The following is an 18,189-nucleotide window of genomic DNA, read 5'->3' as shown; positions in this document are numbered from 1 at the left end:
CGGGAATCCAATAGAGATTTCATTCAGGCTGTTCTCGGTATACTGGGAACATGGCATGATAGGGTTAAAGAATTTGATAGCATGAGGTATTAAATACAAATGACTAAGGAATACTCAACCAGTTTCATGTTTTGTCACTAAATACTGGGAACACAACACGAAGTTAATATGGTGTTTTACAAAACATTTTAATGATAATTTCTGGGGCCGATGCCCCTATCATCCCCAACTATAATTGAGAACCTAAAACAATTATTGGAATTGCTCTAGTAGTTGCAGTAGTAGGGAGGGTTGACAACAAGTATAGTGAAGAATTCCAGGTAGAAGTAGGGATTCACCAAGGATTGCTCTCGTAGTTGTAGTAGTAGTAGTGTGTTGTAGGTGATGAGTTAAAATTCATCAGCTTGGAGGGGAATTAGATCTAGCAAGATGGCTATTCCTAAATACATTAAGATCAGATGGAATTATGGGATAATGCCATAAATAGTATTTATTTCCTTAATCTGGTTGGAAGAACGACAGTGACTTTTAATCCAAAACTAGACACAGAGTAAAGCATCTAGTCAGATGCTTGGTCATCTCTATTAATTAGCTTATAATTAACGTTTGCTTACCGTTAAGTATATTTTAGTCCGCTCTGCATTAGCATTTTGGCGAGACGCTCGATTTAAGTCATCCTGGAACTCTTTGCAGTTTTTACCTTCATGAATCGATTTACAGGTCAAACAGTTGGTGTGTTGACACACAGGGCATGGAAAGAAGTTCACATCATCCTCGTATATGCACCAGCCTCGGCAGTTTGGAGTTTTACAGTGGAAGCTATTGTTGATTGTAGACTCTGCTCGCTGGATTCCAAGGTATAAATAGCGTTTATACACTTCATCTGAAACCAACTGCAAAAACAAAGATAATGTATGTTTGTATGTATATATGGAGAGAGAAAAAAAAGGGTGATCATGGAGAATGAATGGGAGGAGAGTCTGCTAATGGTTGACCTAATTGAGGGACCAGCTACCTGAATCGAAAGTACCCTGGTAGATAAAGCAATTATGCATATGAAGACAGGGAAAGCCCCCGACCTATCAAGAATCAGCGCTGAGATGCTTAAAATATCTGGCAGTGTGGGTTAGGGTCTAGTCACCCATATTGTAAATCAGGTAGCTCATGAAGGAGTCATACCCAATGACTGGTGTAGCAGCACCATAGTCAACTGCTACAAAGGTAAAGGTGATGCTTTAGATAGAAATAGCTACAGGAGTATCAAATTGTTGGATCAGGTGATGAAAGTTACGGAGAGGGTCACAGCCCAACTAATTAGGGAGACAGTTAGCCTAGATGAGATGCAGGTAGAAATACTACTGATGCTATATTTCTGGTAAGGCAGCTGCAAGAGAATGCATCGCCAAAGATAAACATCTGTACTTGGCTTTTGTTGACTTGGAGAAAGCCTTTGACAGGGTCTCCTGATCCCTTATCTGGTGGTCAATATGGAAACTAGGGATAGATGAGTGATTGGTAAGAGCTGTACAAGCCCTGTACTGAGATGCTGTCAGTAAGGTGAGGGTTGGCAATGAGTATAGTGAAGAATTCCAGGTAGAAGTAGGGGTTCACCAAGGATCATCATAGTCCTCCAGGCAATAACAAAGGAATTCAAGACAGGATGCTCCTCTATGCTGATGACATTGCTCTAATAGCTGAGTCACTGCCAGAACTAGAGATGAAGTTTCAGGTGTGGAAGCAAGATCTAGAATCGAAAGGCCTTAGAGTTAACCTAGCCAAAACCAAAGTCCTAGCAAGTAGGAAGGCAGACAAATCACAAACCCCTTCAGGTAGATGGTCCTGCTTGATCAGTAGAAAAGGCATGAGGTAGAAACTCCATAAGATGTACCCGGTGTAAGCTATGGACACATAAGAGGTGCAGCACTATCAAAAGAAAGTTAACCGGGAAAGTTTTTGTGTGTGAAAGATGCCCAGGTACACTAAACACCAAAAATGTACAGAAAACAGATTTCATCACATGCTAGGGGGAAAAACTAGGCATAGTTAATAGCTCTCGCTATCTAGGTGATCAAGTCTGTAGTGGGGGTGGATGCTCTGAGAGCATAGCTGCTAGAATAAGGATAGCCTGGGCAAAGTTCAGTAAGCTCCTACCTCTGCTGGCAACAAAAGGCCTCTCACTCAAAATTTTACATTCAATATGCACACAAAAACACAGAGTAGCATTCCTGTAACATTTATTTTTCAGAAATATTCTAAAGAGACAGAATGTCATAAAACCAGGCAGTTCCTGTTTACCACCAGCTATGAAATACAATCAGAAGCACCAAAGTCAGTGTACTGTATACCGCACACACACACAGATTATAAAGAGATTGTTTATGGCACACATTCACACTGTAAAGAACAACCTGCACCTAACATCATCCAACTGCCATCATTAATTAACATCAATTAATCTATAATTGAGTATCTCTCTTCGCAGTAAACACACTTCTGCTGTTTACAACAGAACTATACTTTACTCACAGATTTGATGACACGTTCAGGAATCTTTGCATCACATTTGTATTCTTCGTTCTGGAAAAGACATCTGGCATCTCCAGAGTCATTATGGTAAACTGCATCATTTAGACACTGCCTGGAAAGAAGAGAAAAACAGATGGATTTGTGTTGGAGTCTTTCCTGGTTCAGTCATAAACTTTCTACATTATAACTTGATTTGACAGTAGAACTTAAATTTCTGACGGTAGAAACCATTCCAATATAAAATGGAAATTGGATCAAAGAACCATACCTACAAGAGCAGTAACTCCAAATAACAACCGACTCCCGTCATGCTAACCCAGAATGGGGACATTAAAGGGAGATAATGATGACGCTAACCCTACCACAACCACAGCAACCATCCCGTTAAGATTTTAAGGCTGACTTCTCATAAGGTCATCACAGACTTTCAATTTGAAGTGTGATAGGTTTTAAGCTCTACAATAAATTGGAATTGCAAGATATAAGAGTCAAATACTTGGCAAAGGAAAAAGTTGATGTACTGCAATATATAAGATGAAGGGGAGCGTGTAAGAGTTTGAGGAGTTTGTAATTATTTGTAATTTGTGAGGAGGTTGTAATTATCGCATCACTTTGGTTAGGAAAAGCAATGACAATATCATTTATCTGAAAATTAAAATTCTTCACTCATTACAACTAAAAAAAATCATTAAAAGAGTCCACAAACTCTTTTATTAATTTATGGATGATAACACACCCAATTACCCATCACATTTTAGCCCATTTACAAATGGTTAACAAGTTCCTGGTTTGGAGCCAAGTGTTAGACTGGGTTGACAGGAAGTGTGTGAAGGAGGCCAATCAGATGGTGATTAGGGTTCTTAGTTTCATTGATTAAACAACAGGTGGTACTCATTAAAACTGAAATGAGTGAGATCTATTGGTGCAGAATATTACGACAGCCAAACTGTGTCTTGTAACTACTTACTTGCAGAACATGTGCAGACATCCCTGAAGAATGATTCCATCACCAGGAGGAATATCGTCAAAACACACGGGGCAGTTGAATTGCTCAGGGTTTGAAACTAGACTCTTTTTTGATGCATCGATCAGTTGTTGCTTGTGTTTCTCTCTTTCAATTTTGTGTTGGTTCTCTATCTGAAAATATAAGAAGTTTACGTATATACAGTGAGTACATGAACATGTAGTAAATACACCAGCTACCTTTAGTGAATAGAGAAAGCCTATTGTAAATATACATGTTTATGGTTAGTATAGAAGCTTCTAAGTAAGGCGTGAGTACAGGGCAAATGGGAGATATTTTGGATTGCTGATTTGACATCAGACATTTTCATGTTTCTCTTGCTCTCGTTCTCTCTCTAAGTATATTTCTATGTGTATGTGTGTGCCTCCAGCACCAGAACAAATTGAATGTCTAGTCAGCCAGACCAGATCATCTCATTCTGGCACAGGGCAAGTAAGTAATTTGATTTTAATTAGAATGGAGCTCTTTTAACAACAGAAAACCTGCCATGGCAACAAAACCCTGAGTCACGAATAAGCAGACCAACACCTTATCTATGTGCAGCATATAAACACTGGACATTAAATAACATTTCCACCAAGCATAGAGAAGTGTGTTTAAGTGATGAAGAGTCCAAGGGAGACTTAGCTATTTGTAGAAACCAAGGAGCTGTACCCAAATCTAATTCTGTTAAAAATGTTTTCTCAACGTTATGTCTACAGAATCATTAACATGTCCAAAATTTCTATTGATTCTTAATGGTTTGGTTCTGAATGGTTGATAAGTAGAGGGGGTGAAAGACAAAACACACTCTTCAAAGGTGGAGTCAGGGCCACCATTTCAGAATGTTGCCAAGATCATTTAAGAAAGGCAGTGTATGATGTATGCAGCAATTTGTATTGTTAGAGGTATCAGTGATGAAGATTTTGTAGTAGTGAGGGAGGCAGTGTGCAGGGTAGGGATGTCATGTTTGGAGTTCGGTAAAGTCACAGGTCAGACAATCTCACTGGAACACAGAGCAAGGAAACTTCTGTGTGAAAACTGAAAGATGGATGTGTAAGATAGGGGTGGTGGCATTTGTGAGTCCTACCTGGTGGTTTGGCCAACAATTACTTGTAAATTGTAGGCTTGGGACTTCATAACAACACCAAACCTCAATGTTCATTTATCTCTGTTGCACAGCCTCTCTGAATCCCATATTTTAAATTGTACAAGTTTTGCTAGTGACCCTGGCACCATTAATACTCCACAATCACCATGTGAAACACGCAGTCTCCTGTCTGTCTTTATCAACAAACTGACTTAACGACAATAAAACGAACACACCTGACAAATTTGACAAACCCTGCTGTCTTCATTTTCATCAACAGCAATGTCATCAATAATTCCATTATCAACAACAATTCAAAGAGCAACTGAGGATCCTGTCTAATCAATTTTGCAATAATTTAAACAATTTTCAAACTACAACAACTGAGAAAGCACCTCAACATGTTCGTTCTTTACAGATTTTTACAACAGATTTCAGTTCTGACTATTTTTTTTTTCTTGAAATGGTTTCTAAATTTTGGAAGAATTACTGACAGCAAAAAAACTGGAATCTTGAAATTTGGATAAATTTTATGGCAAGAACTAAAGATATTAAACCAAAGACTTTTAGGGAAAAAAAAACAGGAAAAAGAAGAGAAAAGACAAAAATTTTTTAATATTTTTGGTATTAAAAAAAAGATTTTGGTTTCATTTCAAAGAAAGGATTTTTTTTTTTCTACATTCCACCTGAATTAAGAAGCAGCCACAAACAATACAATTTAGATGCAACAAAGTGCCACAGGTTTCAGTAGGTAATTATAATTATTTTCTATATTAATTACAAGAAATTTGTATCTAAAAAGGTAAAAAATGTTATTTTTAGTTTGGAACTGAAAAGTAAATCCTTATTTAGGCCATTCCTCTTGAAAGAAGATTCTGGAGAAGTTTGAGAAGAAAAATAGTTTAAAATGGCTGACAATGAATCTGAGAAAATGAAGTGAATGGTGAGGAAGCATGACTGAAGAGCAAAGAGGAAACTATCTGGAATCAACAAAAATGCAAATTAACCCTTTTGATACCAACCTGACCACCCCTGGCTCTGGGGTACAAATGTGTTGTTTTCAAAAGTTTTGAATTAAAATCTTCCACTAATCCTTAATCATAATTTATGTTCCTAACACCAGCTTAATGATAACTAAGCTATTTTACTAAATTCTTTGTTATATTTAAAATTAATTGAAAGAAACAGAGAACATCTCAACAGAAATATGGTAACAAAAGGGTTAAAAAGAAGGAGTTTTTAAATAAAAGAGAGGATTATGGAACTGATTCAGTTGTCTTCATTGATGGAATGTCTCTAACATTTTTGCTTTCCTTTGCTAAAGCTGAAAAAAGAGACAAAGCCTATGGTCACTACATGTTCTCCCTGAACAAGTGAGGGAAGGACTGAGTGTAGGGTCAGATATAACAAGAGTGACGTCAAGGAGATGTGAGTGGGGAGAGTAGAATGCTTGAGTGGGGAAGGCAAGAGTCCAGCCAACTGTGAAGAAGAGTTGAGTTCAGGATGGAGGAAGGGGAGGGGTTAATGATGTCTTCTGGATTTCTGTTGTGTTTATCATTGAAAAGCACAAAAACTGATATATCTCAATTAGAAGTCTGTTTCTGGAATTAGTTTATGCTTGACATGTTAAGGTTGCAAGGTTGGGGAAGAATGGAATGTCATGCAATCTGTGTAAGAGAGCATTAATGGAGATGGTGACAAGTCAGTCATTAGCAGTAAGAAGGGTAGGGGACAAAAATAAACCTTGAAGCATACCCAAGGAACAACCAGACAGCAATTGCAGAGATGGGAGATTGGGGTGGAATCCAGAAGAGATTTTTGTGTTAGACTTGGTGATAAGCTTTGAGACATCAACAGTAGTAACACTAGGGTGAGTATCTACTGATGGATGGCAGAGAAAACTAGGTCACCAGGGGTCATTAATGGGTGGGAGAGAGATTGAAAGTGTTGGAGGGTGTTTTGGTTAATGACAATTTCCATAAAAGTACTGCAAATGAGTAGGACAGGGTGAAAGGGGCAGCCTTTCTTGGGAACGGCTCTCAGCATGGCAGGTTTCCTGAGATCAGAATAGATCCCTGTAAAGAGGGAGAGAGAGAGATTGATGAGTTATGAATATAGGAACTGGATGTGGGACACAATTTTGGGGGGGGGGGTAAAAGAAGGAACACTGCCAAGATTGGTGACCTTCATTTCAAATAGTTGGAGGTACTTTTTCATATGGCTTGTCTGTATGTGGGGGTGGGGGAGTGCAGAGTCCTTCTCCATGCAGTAGGGGTCATGATGTGGGTTACTGCTCACAGAACTCACTGGAGTGAAATGGAGGAAAGGGGGATTCTGTAAAGTTGGCAGATATTCTTTTTGTAAAGGACCAGGAGGATCAATTGTAGTTTGAGGGTTGTATGAAGCATCTATCACAGAATCAAAGATTGTAAAATATTCACTTTGTACATAGGTCTTACTAACGTGGGATGATTGTGAGAGCTCAGAGGAATTGAGAACTTTGAATTTTTAGAATACGATAATGTCAAAGAGAAATAAAGTGAAATATAGATGCCTAAATACTGGAGATAATGGTCGAAGAGATGCCAGAGAGTCAAAGTGTTAGGAAAACGGTAGATACTGTTTAGAAATGTTTTGAAACTGGAAATAATTCTTACTGATAACTAGGTGAGAGAAGTGAACGACAGGTATATAGTCTACTTCAGTGCAGACACTACGTTTCATGGTGACCTTAGAAAAAGAGTCTGGACAGCAGGCATGAATTAGAGACAGAGGTTGAGAGGTTTGTATAAGAGAAAAGAATAGAATGAGTAAGCGGTAACGAGTGGGTTCTAGATTGGAATGAGGTAAAAAGGATATTGCAAAATATGAGGGCAAATTGTTCAGGGAGTTTACTTGTGTTGTTAGTCATTATGGGGAAGTGTAAAGAGAAGTAATGATGCATTGACAAGTGATGGTCAGCTTTTGTCAGAAGCTTGGCAACAAAATGCTGCCATTAAATACATCTTTAGGACCAGGTGGTGTGATGTACCTCCCTCTCAGGAGCCGTGGGGCTCTTTGCCGTATATAATAAGACTATAATGGAACCTGAAGGATTGATATGCTTTTTACAGCAGTAGTAGTGGCAGCAGCAGTAGCATGAAGTAGTAGTATTAGTAGCAGGAGGGGGTAGTAGCAGGAGGGGGGGTAGTAGTAGAAGATATCGATATAGCCTATGGAACTTGTGTTTGTAAACTTTTTGAAGCAAAGGGGTTGTGTATACAATGATGGAATTCGAGTGTCTTACCTTTGGTCAGACAAAAAAACCAGTTGAAGAACAATGAAAGTCCAGTAAATATTGGTAAGCATAGTATCACAGAAGGCCAAGCTGATGGTGAGATTAAAGGTAATTAAAAGTAATTAAACTGAAAATGCTGTTAAAGAAGAATCTCCATTCAGAAAAGTTTGCTGTTTCATGATGCTATGTAGAATGGCAAAACTGTGGCTGGCCATTCTGGTTGGAAGAAAGGATCCATGGAAGTGAACTGGATGATAGTCTCTCAACTGAGGGAGTAGTTGTTTGGATGTGATACCAGCTTCGTTAAGGATGTTCTGTCACCTGGAGACCCAACATTTGGAACTGTTTTGAGGGCTGCTCCAGTTAAAGGTCTTGATTAAAGAGAGCAGTGGCAGTGGTGAAGATTTGTTGTTATGAGTAGCAGCATTTGTGTCTTCTTGCTGTTGAAAGAGACAAAATTAGCACACGGTCCCCACTGGACGAAGCCCTCAGGGGTTCCATTCATGAAATCAGTGCAGGTTTTGCATATGGTGTCTTGGTTGAAAGAGGATGATATGTGGTTGAGAAAGGTAAGAGAAGAATGAAAAGTAAGATAATCTGTGTTAGGGGGGGGGGAGTGTTGTTGGATGTGGTGGGAAGTCATTGATGTAGAAAAGGAAGAGGGGAGGGGAGAAAACTGAACCCTGGGGGCATGCTAGAATTGATAGAAAGTGGGACAGAAAGAATTGCATCGATACATGTCACAATAGTGTTACTTGTAAGTGGGCAATTGGCTTGAAAGATAAGAAACGTACAAAAAGGTATCTGCATTGATTTCTGGCTGAGAAACACTTGTTAGTTACAGTCACCCATTGTAAATAAGGAAGAAACCAGATGAGAGAGGATTTGTGGCCAGAACCAAACACAGAAATTCTACTATTGAAGAAAGACAAACAATAAATAGTCCAAAATATTTTCTGGTTACGGTTTTCAAAGGTCTTTTAAAAACACAACCTGAAGTTTGGAAATTCCAGCAATTCTATTAAGTATGTTTACAAATAGGGAAACAGAGAAAGTGATTTATTTAGTTCAAGATCCACTTTCAAATTATAGTGGTGATGTTATGCTTTCCCTGACTGGCACACACATTAGGACTAATTAGGAGCGGGTGTGAAGAACTCTGCAATTTCCCATCTATGAATGCCACCTAAACATGATGTACTTTGATGCTCATCTACAAAACAGTTTATTATAGAAAAACCTTCACAATCTCATTGAAAGAAGAATTGACAAGTCCAAACAGAGAGCATAACTTTCAACTTAGTCAATTTAATGAATTTGCCAAACTCTTCTGTGACTGATCAATCAAGATAATACAGTTGGCAAGATGTACTTGTCCCTTAATAATATTGAAATGTTGAAGGTGTGTGAAGCCCTTCAACACACTCCACCCAAGTGAAGAGGGGACACCCATGCAATGCAAAAAGGGCTCCAAAGTGTCTCCTGCTTTTCACATCAAACGTTGTTTTAACTGAATCACTGAAAACAATGGAATTTGATTTTGCATCTTTGTTTAAGGTTTGATGACAACTGCTCTTTAAGAAGGACACAGCGACTGTCAGGTGGACATTAATCCATTAATATTCAAACTGACCAAATCAGGCCCAGAATATTCTGCATGTTTTACGTTCAAACTGACCAGATCAGGCCTTTCGCACCTACTCATTCTAAACAAGTTGAAATCTCAAAGCTGAGATTATACATGGATTCTTCAAAACAATGTGAATAAATAAGCAGAACATTTCATAACATCTGAATATAAAAGGGCAACCAGCTGTGCATGTTTGCCGAGTGGAGGGTTTTGATGCAGTCAATGGGTGAGAAGACAAGGTGAAAATGAATACGGAAATAGCCATCAATGGATTTCAAAAAGTATTATGCTAGCTTTTAAATGAAAAGATAAATATTGGTTTGGATTTTCTTCTGGAACAATCCTTGTACTCCATGGTAAGATCTTTTGTATTGATGAATAGAGTTTTGAAATTAATTTGGGGATTCCCTCTGGAATCTCCATAACAGCTCATCTTGAAAAATGATCGTCTTCAGAAATGAGCATAGCCCCTACTGCTCAACTTTGTCATGACAGTTACCTGGTGGTGGTAAAGACAAAGGGTTCCACATATCAAAGAAAGAAGAACTTTGACAGGTCGTGCCAAATGTGAAGATATTTTTGTTCAAAGAATTCCTTTGACTCAAACAGAGATACCTTTCAAATTCCAATAACTTCAGTTGCTAGGGACACCACCATTCATTTGGAATGAGAATTAATAAAGACAAACTTCTGAAAGTATTGGAATTAATTTGAAATCACTGTTTTTGAGGCCAGGATCAGCTGCACATTGCAGAAGTTGTTTCTTTTTGCCTCCCAACAAAGAAATGAGGAATAGTGAAGAAACCCAAGCAAAGTAAATAGAAAAATAATTGATTTCCAATAAAAATATCTTTTTATGTAAAAATGTTTCCCCAGAAAATAAGACAAATATACAATATGAGCTCAATTTTATTTTAAGTTTCATATTAAATTTTTAAATACATTTTCAAAAATTTCAACTCAGCAGCAGCAACATCATCTCCATGGTTTGGATATAAGAATTGGAGGGCATTGATTACCAGTCCCAGACCAACTGAAAGATTCTTCACACATTTTCCTTTTTAACACACACACACACACACACATATATATATACACACATATATACACACACACACACACATATATATATATATGACAAAAACGAAACTATGACAGTTGATATGAAGTGTATTGGAAAGACTTGCTCAATCCTTGCAGGCATAGAAAAACATGGAAATTATGATTGATATGTTTCATCAATCACTGCATTTCTATTAATTTCCCCTACATTTTTCTTCTCTCTCTCTTCTTCTTCTTCCATCTACCACCCACTCTTCTCCTATCACTGTACCTCCCTACTCTATCTCTCCCACCATATTGCCTTGCTATAAGTGATAGCACTACATCTGGCCACATGCATTCGCCCATTCCCCATCACCAAATGTTTAGTACTAAACAATACATTCATTCTCTCGTTACTCTCTCTCTCTCTCATTCTCACTTCCCCACCACACCACATGTAGTTTCTAGTCAATCATCCTACAAATAATTGTCATGTTGCAGTCAATCACTCTCTCTCTCTCTCTCTCTCTCTCTCTCTCTCTCTCTCTCTCTCTCTCTTCCATTCTTCTACTCTTCAAGACTTCACTCTGATCGTCCTTCATTCACTCATGAACACCTGAAGGCGATGAGATAACCTGCTTGTATTGGAGAACAAACGAATGGACACAAGAGACCTCTCTGTTTATGGTGCCATTATTCAATGCACCCAGTCCATGGTGTAAATTGCTTGGAGACAAGGAAAGAGATGAGAGAACTTAATTTTGCCAGAATCCAAACAATTTCTCTAGTGTTGCCAAGAAGTGGTTGGGGGACACACAAATAACAGTCAGTCACAGAAAATACAAGCAAGGCATGTTTCCCTGAATTGTCGAAAGGAAGAGTTAATTTGAATAGATTTGAAGAACTGGTGAAATGATAATGATGTTGCATGTGTGAGCATATATATATATTATGCAGATAAGAAACAAGAGGATGTGTGTACATGTAATATGAACATTATCGTTTGCATGATGCCAAGTGTTAAAGAGTACTTGTGTTTTTTTAACATTTGGCATCGTTTAAGAAGATTTCCCTAGATTTCTATCCCACAGCAAATTTGGTGCGTAAGCAAAACACATACGCAATATATGTACAACCAATAATGTTTATATTACTAGAGCTGCTTTTAGTTTGTAATATATATATATCTATATAAACATCATCATCATCATCGTTTAACGTCCGCTTTCCATGCTAGCATGGGTTGGACATTCTTTGATATTTCATTGTGAGAACACCTTCATGAAGACAAATGGAGAAAGGGTGAATCCAAGAAAGCAATTAGGACTATGGCCAGATTTGAACCAGTTCTATAAAGGTTCAGAACAAAATATCACAAACTGGTTTGTTTTATTCCTTACTGAACCTGTAAATGCTGTCCATATATATATTATATATATCTAATTCTTAAATATTGTGAGTATGTGTTAAACTGAGGTGTCACACTACAGTGCAGTGAAAATAATGAAGCCATGTAAAAAAGACAAATATGATAAAAAAAAAAAAAGACCAAACAAAAGACCATACAGTTGGTGTTTGATTAGAGGAGGCATTATCATTGGTGTTTAATTAGAGGAGGGTTATTGTTCGTTAAATTTGTTGTCCTCTTCTTGTGTCTAGTCTCTACATATTCTCGCTCCTGGCATTAGTGTTGTGATCCTCCTATGTTGTGAGAAATACAACAGAAATATTTGGATTAAAATGGGAACAGAGTTGATTTGTTTTAATGAATCTAACATTAAGACTAACTGTTAGTTAATCTAAAACTAGGACTGTCTGTTAATTAACCTAATATTAAAATAATTACGAATTTCACATTTAAGTAATTGTTAATATATGTAAGTTTAAGATGACTTAATGAAACACTAAAACTGGCTTAATTGTGGCAGTTTAAGTTATAAGGAAATAAAATTATCTAAAGTTCAAATAAACAAATCTAGAAAAACAAAACAGTGAAAATATACAAAAATATGTAATTCTAAAAAAGTAATTATATATAATAAACAATAGTCGATTAAGAAAGAATTAATAAGAAAAAACACATTTGCATATTTTAAGTGTTTGGGACTTAATGAGTGAAAAAAATGAAAATTTGAAGACAAAGCTACAATTTGAACCTATGTACATTCAGTAAACAACTGCTTAATTCTGTTACAATAAAAATAGGAGAGTGGAACATGGTCAGTTGGGTTTAGGTTCAATCCTACCATGTGGTCCCTTGAGCAAATGTTTTCTAAGATAGCCTTAAGCTGACCAATGACTTTTCAGTGGAATTGGTAGATGGAAATTGTATAGAAGCCCACTATTTAGTGTGTGTGTGTGTGTGTGTGCATGTAGATGTTGCTATTTTACATCTTCATGGGACAACTGCCAAAGTAAAACAGTGACACCAGGTTTCCGTTGCCTTTTGACAATCAATTCTGTCATTCTATACTTTCAGAGACCAACAGAGTGGAAGAGCTTCACTTGAGAAACAGGTGAAGGTTGACAACAAGGACATCTTCTGACTGTAAAACTCACAGTTCCAACTCATGGATAAATATACACGACATAAACAAACAAATGTAAATCTAAAATTATAAAAAAAAAAAAATTCAAAAATAATCAGTAAAAGAAAAAGAGGAACAAAAAGAGTAAAAAAACAAATTAGTAAACAAGATAAAGAAACTTGCACAGTGCTTGAATTTTGGCTCAGAAAAGGGACAGTGCTGTTCCCCTTTCAAACATGATGTGAGTGATTGTGAAGCTGAGATGATAACAGCTAGGTACCATCACAAATCTTATCACACGTTTCAATGTTAACAAGACAAAAAAAAAAAACACTTCACTGGCTCATTTTTGCTGCCACAGGTGTTTTTATGTCTCATTCAGTCCCAGATTAGTGTCTCCCCCCCCCCACCACCACCACCACCAACATACACTAGCCAAGTCCAATTAAAATATTCTACTTGTTTTATATTCAATCTGGTCAGATCCAGCCTCTCACATCTACTCCATAATTTTATTGTGAAAATAAACAGCCACCTTGTCGAAATCTCAAGGTTACAAGATAATACACGATTAATTCCAAACAATGTGAATAAATAAGAAGCATTACATTTGGTGGAACATATACGGATGCTAAAAGGTTAAGGATGTGCGACAAAGCGAAACACTGATAACAATGATGTCCCCTATGAAGAGCATCTGCCTGTAGACCCAGCATTAAATAATTCAATCTACTTATTACCTGCAGACAATCACCCTGACCCTTTTAAGTTGCATTCAGTTACTATGACAATCCATTTTCTCTCACAACAAGGGATTTGCCACACCTCCCCGGTCCCTCCCATCCTTTATGTAATGACAATTTCTTTTAGCATTGCAGAGGCAAATGAGTGTTATGGGTTTGTCAGGGAAATGAAATCCTTTTCCAGATTTTTGCCTGCTGCATTTCCAGTCTTTTGCTGCATCATCAAGAGATGCGTCTCTGGTGAAGTTTCACTTTTCTGCACTTTCTCTGCACACATTCACCAGTATATCCTCTTGGTCAAATCGTACAACTTTCATTAGTAATGAGCCACACCAGAGTAATTGGAACTGACTACTTTGTTAGTGAGTAAACACATTAATAGAATACAAGTGAAGGGAGTAAAAGTGTTTACACTTACGGTTTACGGGGAATAATCTTCCATTATACAACTAACAATAAATTCAAACTACAATGTTTCAACATAAAAGAATTGCATCTGTGATATTTTCTTTATTTTCTCTTTAATGTTGGGATTGTAGATACTTACACGTACATATATGCACATGAATATATGTAATAATGTATTTATTATAGGTGCATGTATGTATATTTATATCTGCATGGGTGTGTGTGTGTGTGTGTGTGTGTGTGTGTGTGTGTGTGTGTGTGTGTGTGTGTGTACATACTTATAGATAGACAGAGGGAGACTTACTTACTCAAGACTTATGTTTTCCAATCCTGTGAGACTCAAGAACCAGCAAGCTTCATCCAGTGCCATTAATCTGTTACAATCCTCTCTCTGTTCCCTCTTCTTTCCAACTGCTTCCAGTGCATCTGGCACAAAGTGTTCTTGGATCATCTCTTTTGCTCTCGGTTTCCTTTTTCTGGTGCCCATGTCTTTCCAGTATTTGTATGTTAAATGGCTGGCAGAGATGCCAAATGTGACCTTCCAGATAATATTGACACAGCACCAAGATGTTATACAGTATCTGGGATTCGTTTCACTGAATGATTTCTTTGTAATTCTATCTCACTGGTAACTTTGAGGATCTTCTGGAGGCCTCGTTGGTAGAATACGTTCAACACATTGGCCACTTCACTGACATCTTCCAACTTCCACTGCAGTACAGAACTGTACGACTATTGACATGTATAGAGGAACCTTCTGATGCATTTTATTGTTGCCTAGATTCAGTACCTACATTGAAACATGGTTCCTGCTTTACCAATTCTGCTGTTCCCATCACTATGCTTCCATGATGACAGCTTATACTGATGTGAAGAACTGATGTGGTCAAAGATGAATGGCTAAAGGAAACACTGAAGAACACCAAAGCTGCTGGATATGACCAAATCTTGGCTGAACTCTTGAAGAATGATACAGCAGAAGCAGTAATACAGCAAAAAAAATCTGATGGAAACAACAGCAAACCCCAGTTGATTGGTGAAGCATTTGAAAAGGAAAACCTAATAGATGCCAACGATATTGGTTTGATGGCTTTTCAATCTGGGTACCTGTTGCTGAGGATGAAGCACATGTCATGCTGAAACCACATTTCAGTACTGTCAAATTTTGTCATCTGATATAATCCATGCTTTTTAGCATTTAATGTCTATATGAGATGATTTTTCAGGATGATTACTGCAGCTTATGGTTTTCAAAACCACACATATATACTAAGTTGGAAGTGCAAATTCCTATTTGTTGCAAAGGTTGCTTCTGTCACTAACGCACGCGTGCACACACACACACTGTATTTGATATCCAATAAGACTCGCAGCCATGTAAGAGTTCCTGTTCCACATTTCTGTAGGGTTTTTGTTTTTTTAAATGATTTTCAATGTCTTTAATGCTTATAAAAATTTGTAACTGCAGTGGAAGAGAAATTATAACACATGGACAAACATTTCACTAAAACACAGGGAGAAATATTTTTCATAAAAATGGTTTCTCATTGAGGCACAAGGAGGGTTAGTCAGTGGCATCAATGCCAGTTCTTAGCTGCTTCTTTATTTTATCAACCCTAAAAGGATGAAATGCAAAGCTGACTTTGATACAATTCGAACTCAGAACTTTCCCAATGTTCTAAAAATTCTGTTAGCTCACCACTTTAAACTTTCTCATAATAATAACAATAATAATCCTTTCTAGTATAGGCACAAGGCCTGAAATTGGACAGGGAGGCATAACTGATTGCATCAGCCCCAGTACTTAACTGATACTTATTATTTTATTGACCCTTAAAGGATGAAAGGCAAAGCTAACCTCGGTGGAATTTGAACCAAGAACCTACCGACAGACAAAATGCTGCTAAGCATTTTACCTGATATCCTAATGATACTGTCAGCTGTCTTTTGTTGTCAGCAAGAGGAAGGAAGAGGATATAAAATTAAAAAGACAAAAGTATCTTCGCTCTAGGAGAAAATATCAGATTAAGTTCCCAGTAGAGATTAATATTGGGAAAAGAAGAAATGAGAGAGAAAAAAAGGAATGGTAGTTTATGGGGATGAGATGGGATTTCAGAGATGGCTGCAGAAATAAAACATTGTGGCATAAGCTCTTGGAGAAAACATTTTACTAACAGGAATTAACCAGAGTCGAATAGATGAGAAAAATGAAAAACATGACACCAAAGCTGAATATGAAAGCAAAAAATGAAGACAATAAGAAATGGTTGAAAAGAGTTTGTAAAAGAACAAAGTATCAAGTCTAGTTGGCCATAAAGAGAATATGATTAGTTAAGGAAAAAAAAAAAAAAAAGGATTTCTCTACAACTTAGAGAAATATAGGTAGTTAGGGGTCAATCGCAGCTGTTTCTTCTTGAAGGACATCTGCTGATTCTATTATTAAGTTACCCACAGTTGTTGCTGTAGGTTAGATATTAAGACTGAGAAGTATGGAAATATTATTTGCAGATTTATTGCATAACAAAAGAGGAAAATGGAGATTTCTTTGGTTTTGAACAACGATATTAAAATCATGCAAATTCATGGTTGAAAAGAAATTAAATGAATTTAATTAATAGCAGAGTAGAATCAAGGAGATTCATATTTATCCTTATGAGAAAGAAAGAAGAAATGTGAGACTAGTTAGGTATAAACAAAAACTAAGGCAACTCAGGGTTATTTGAAAATATAAGTGGAAAAGGTTTTATGAGACATTTCTTCTACAGAAGAATAAGAGATAGGTATTTCTAACTCCAAATAAGCCATGTAAAGAAAGTTGTAGAGAAATGTCCAATGGAAAAGTATATTTGAATTAGGATATGAGTTGACAGTTTGAAACAATACTGAGTGTGGTGTATATTTAAAAAAAAATTTTCTACATGAGAATGAAGTTAAACTAGAGGATATAGTATATAAAGGGCTGCTGGAATATAACGTAAACAAGTATTAAAGGGGTAGAAATGCTTAAAGAGAGAAAAAAAGAGCTACATAAAATGGAGTTGTGTTAGTGCAAGAACTAATATTTGTTTGTCATCATCATCATCATCATCATCATCGTTTAATATCCACTTTCCATGCTAGCATGGGTTGGACGATTTGACTGATGACTGGTGAACCAGAAGGCTGCACCAGGCTCCAATCTGATCTGGCAGAGTTTCTACAGCTGGATGCCCTTCCTGACGCCAACCATTCCGAGAGTGTAGTGGGTGCTTTTACGTGCCACCGGCACGAAGGCCAGTCAGGCGGTACTGGCAACGGTCACGCTCAAAATGGTGTTTATTACGTGCCACCTGCACAGGAGTCTGTCCAGTGGCACTGGCAACGACCTCACTTAAATATTTTGTTCACGTGCCACCGGCACAAGTTCCAGTAAGGCGACACTGGTAACAATCACGCTCAAATGGTGCTTTTTACATGACACCGGCACAGAAGCCAGACAGCTGCTCTGGCAGTGATCCTGCTCGGATGGTGCTGTTAGTGCTCCACTGGCACAGGTGCCAGTCATCGAATTTGGTTCAGTTTCAATTTCACTTGCCCCAACAGGTCTTTGCAACACGATCCAAATTAGACCCATCGTCTCCAGCGTGGAAGGACCTCTATATAAAATATCCTGGTTACTTTCTCACATCCTGAAACACATACTCTCCACCTTTCCGGGACACGTCAAGAACTCCAACGAAGTCATCAAAAGACTGCACCAATTACCCCAAGACCAACTCAGGCAGAACAGATACGCCTTTAGTCTTGACGTTGTCTCAATGTACACAACGGTGCCAGCACACTCAGCGGTCAACCTATTGACTGACTGCATAATAACCTCCAACATCCAATGCTTCGGACTTACCACAGCTGATATACATCAACTTTTGTCCATCATCATGGACAACACCTACTTCGCTTT

The 18,189-nt window shown here is 37.6% G+C and overlaps 1 protein-coding gene across 5 annotated transcripts in view; it reads right to left on the bottom strand.

The window, feature by feature from the left end:
- The window catches only part of LOC106879872 (ranBP-type and C3HC4-type zinc finger-containing protein 1), a 47,683-nt gene that overhangs the window by 5,096 nt on the left and 24,398 nt on the right, over positions 1-18,189 (bottom strand). For all 5 annotated transcript variants that reach the window (XM_014929594.2, XM_014929593.2, XM_014929592.2 and 2 more), the window contains 3 exons: positions 3,494-3,663; positions 2,527-2,638; positions 615-893 (listed from right to left, as the gene is read on the bottom strand). In XM_014929594.2, coding sequence (XP_014785080.1) covers positions 615-893; positions 2,527-2,638; positions 3,494-3,663 — 561 coding nt within the window. The remainder of the gene's footprint in view (positions 1-614; positions 894-2,526; positions 2,639-3,493; positions 3,664-18,189) is intronic.

This window comes from Octopus bimaculoides, chromosome 20 (assembly GCF_001194135.2).
Source record: "Octopus bimaculoides isolate UCB-OBI-ISO-001 chromosome 20, ASM119413v2, whole genome shotgun sequence".
NCBI lineage: Eukaryota > Metazoa > Mollusca > Cephalopoda > Octopoda > Octopodidae > Octopus > Octopus bimaculoides.
This window is presented reverse-complemented; position numbering and strand designations above follow the sequence as displayed.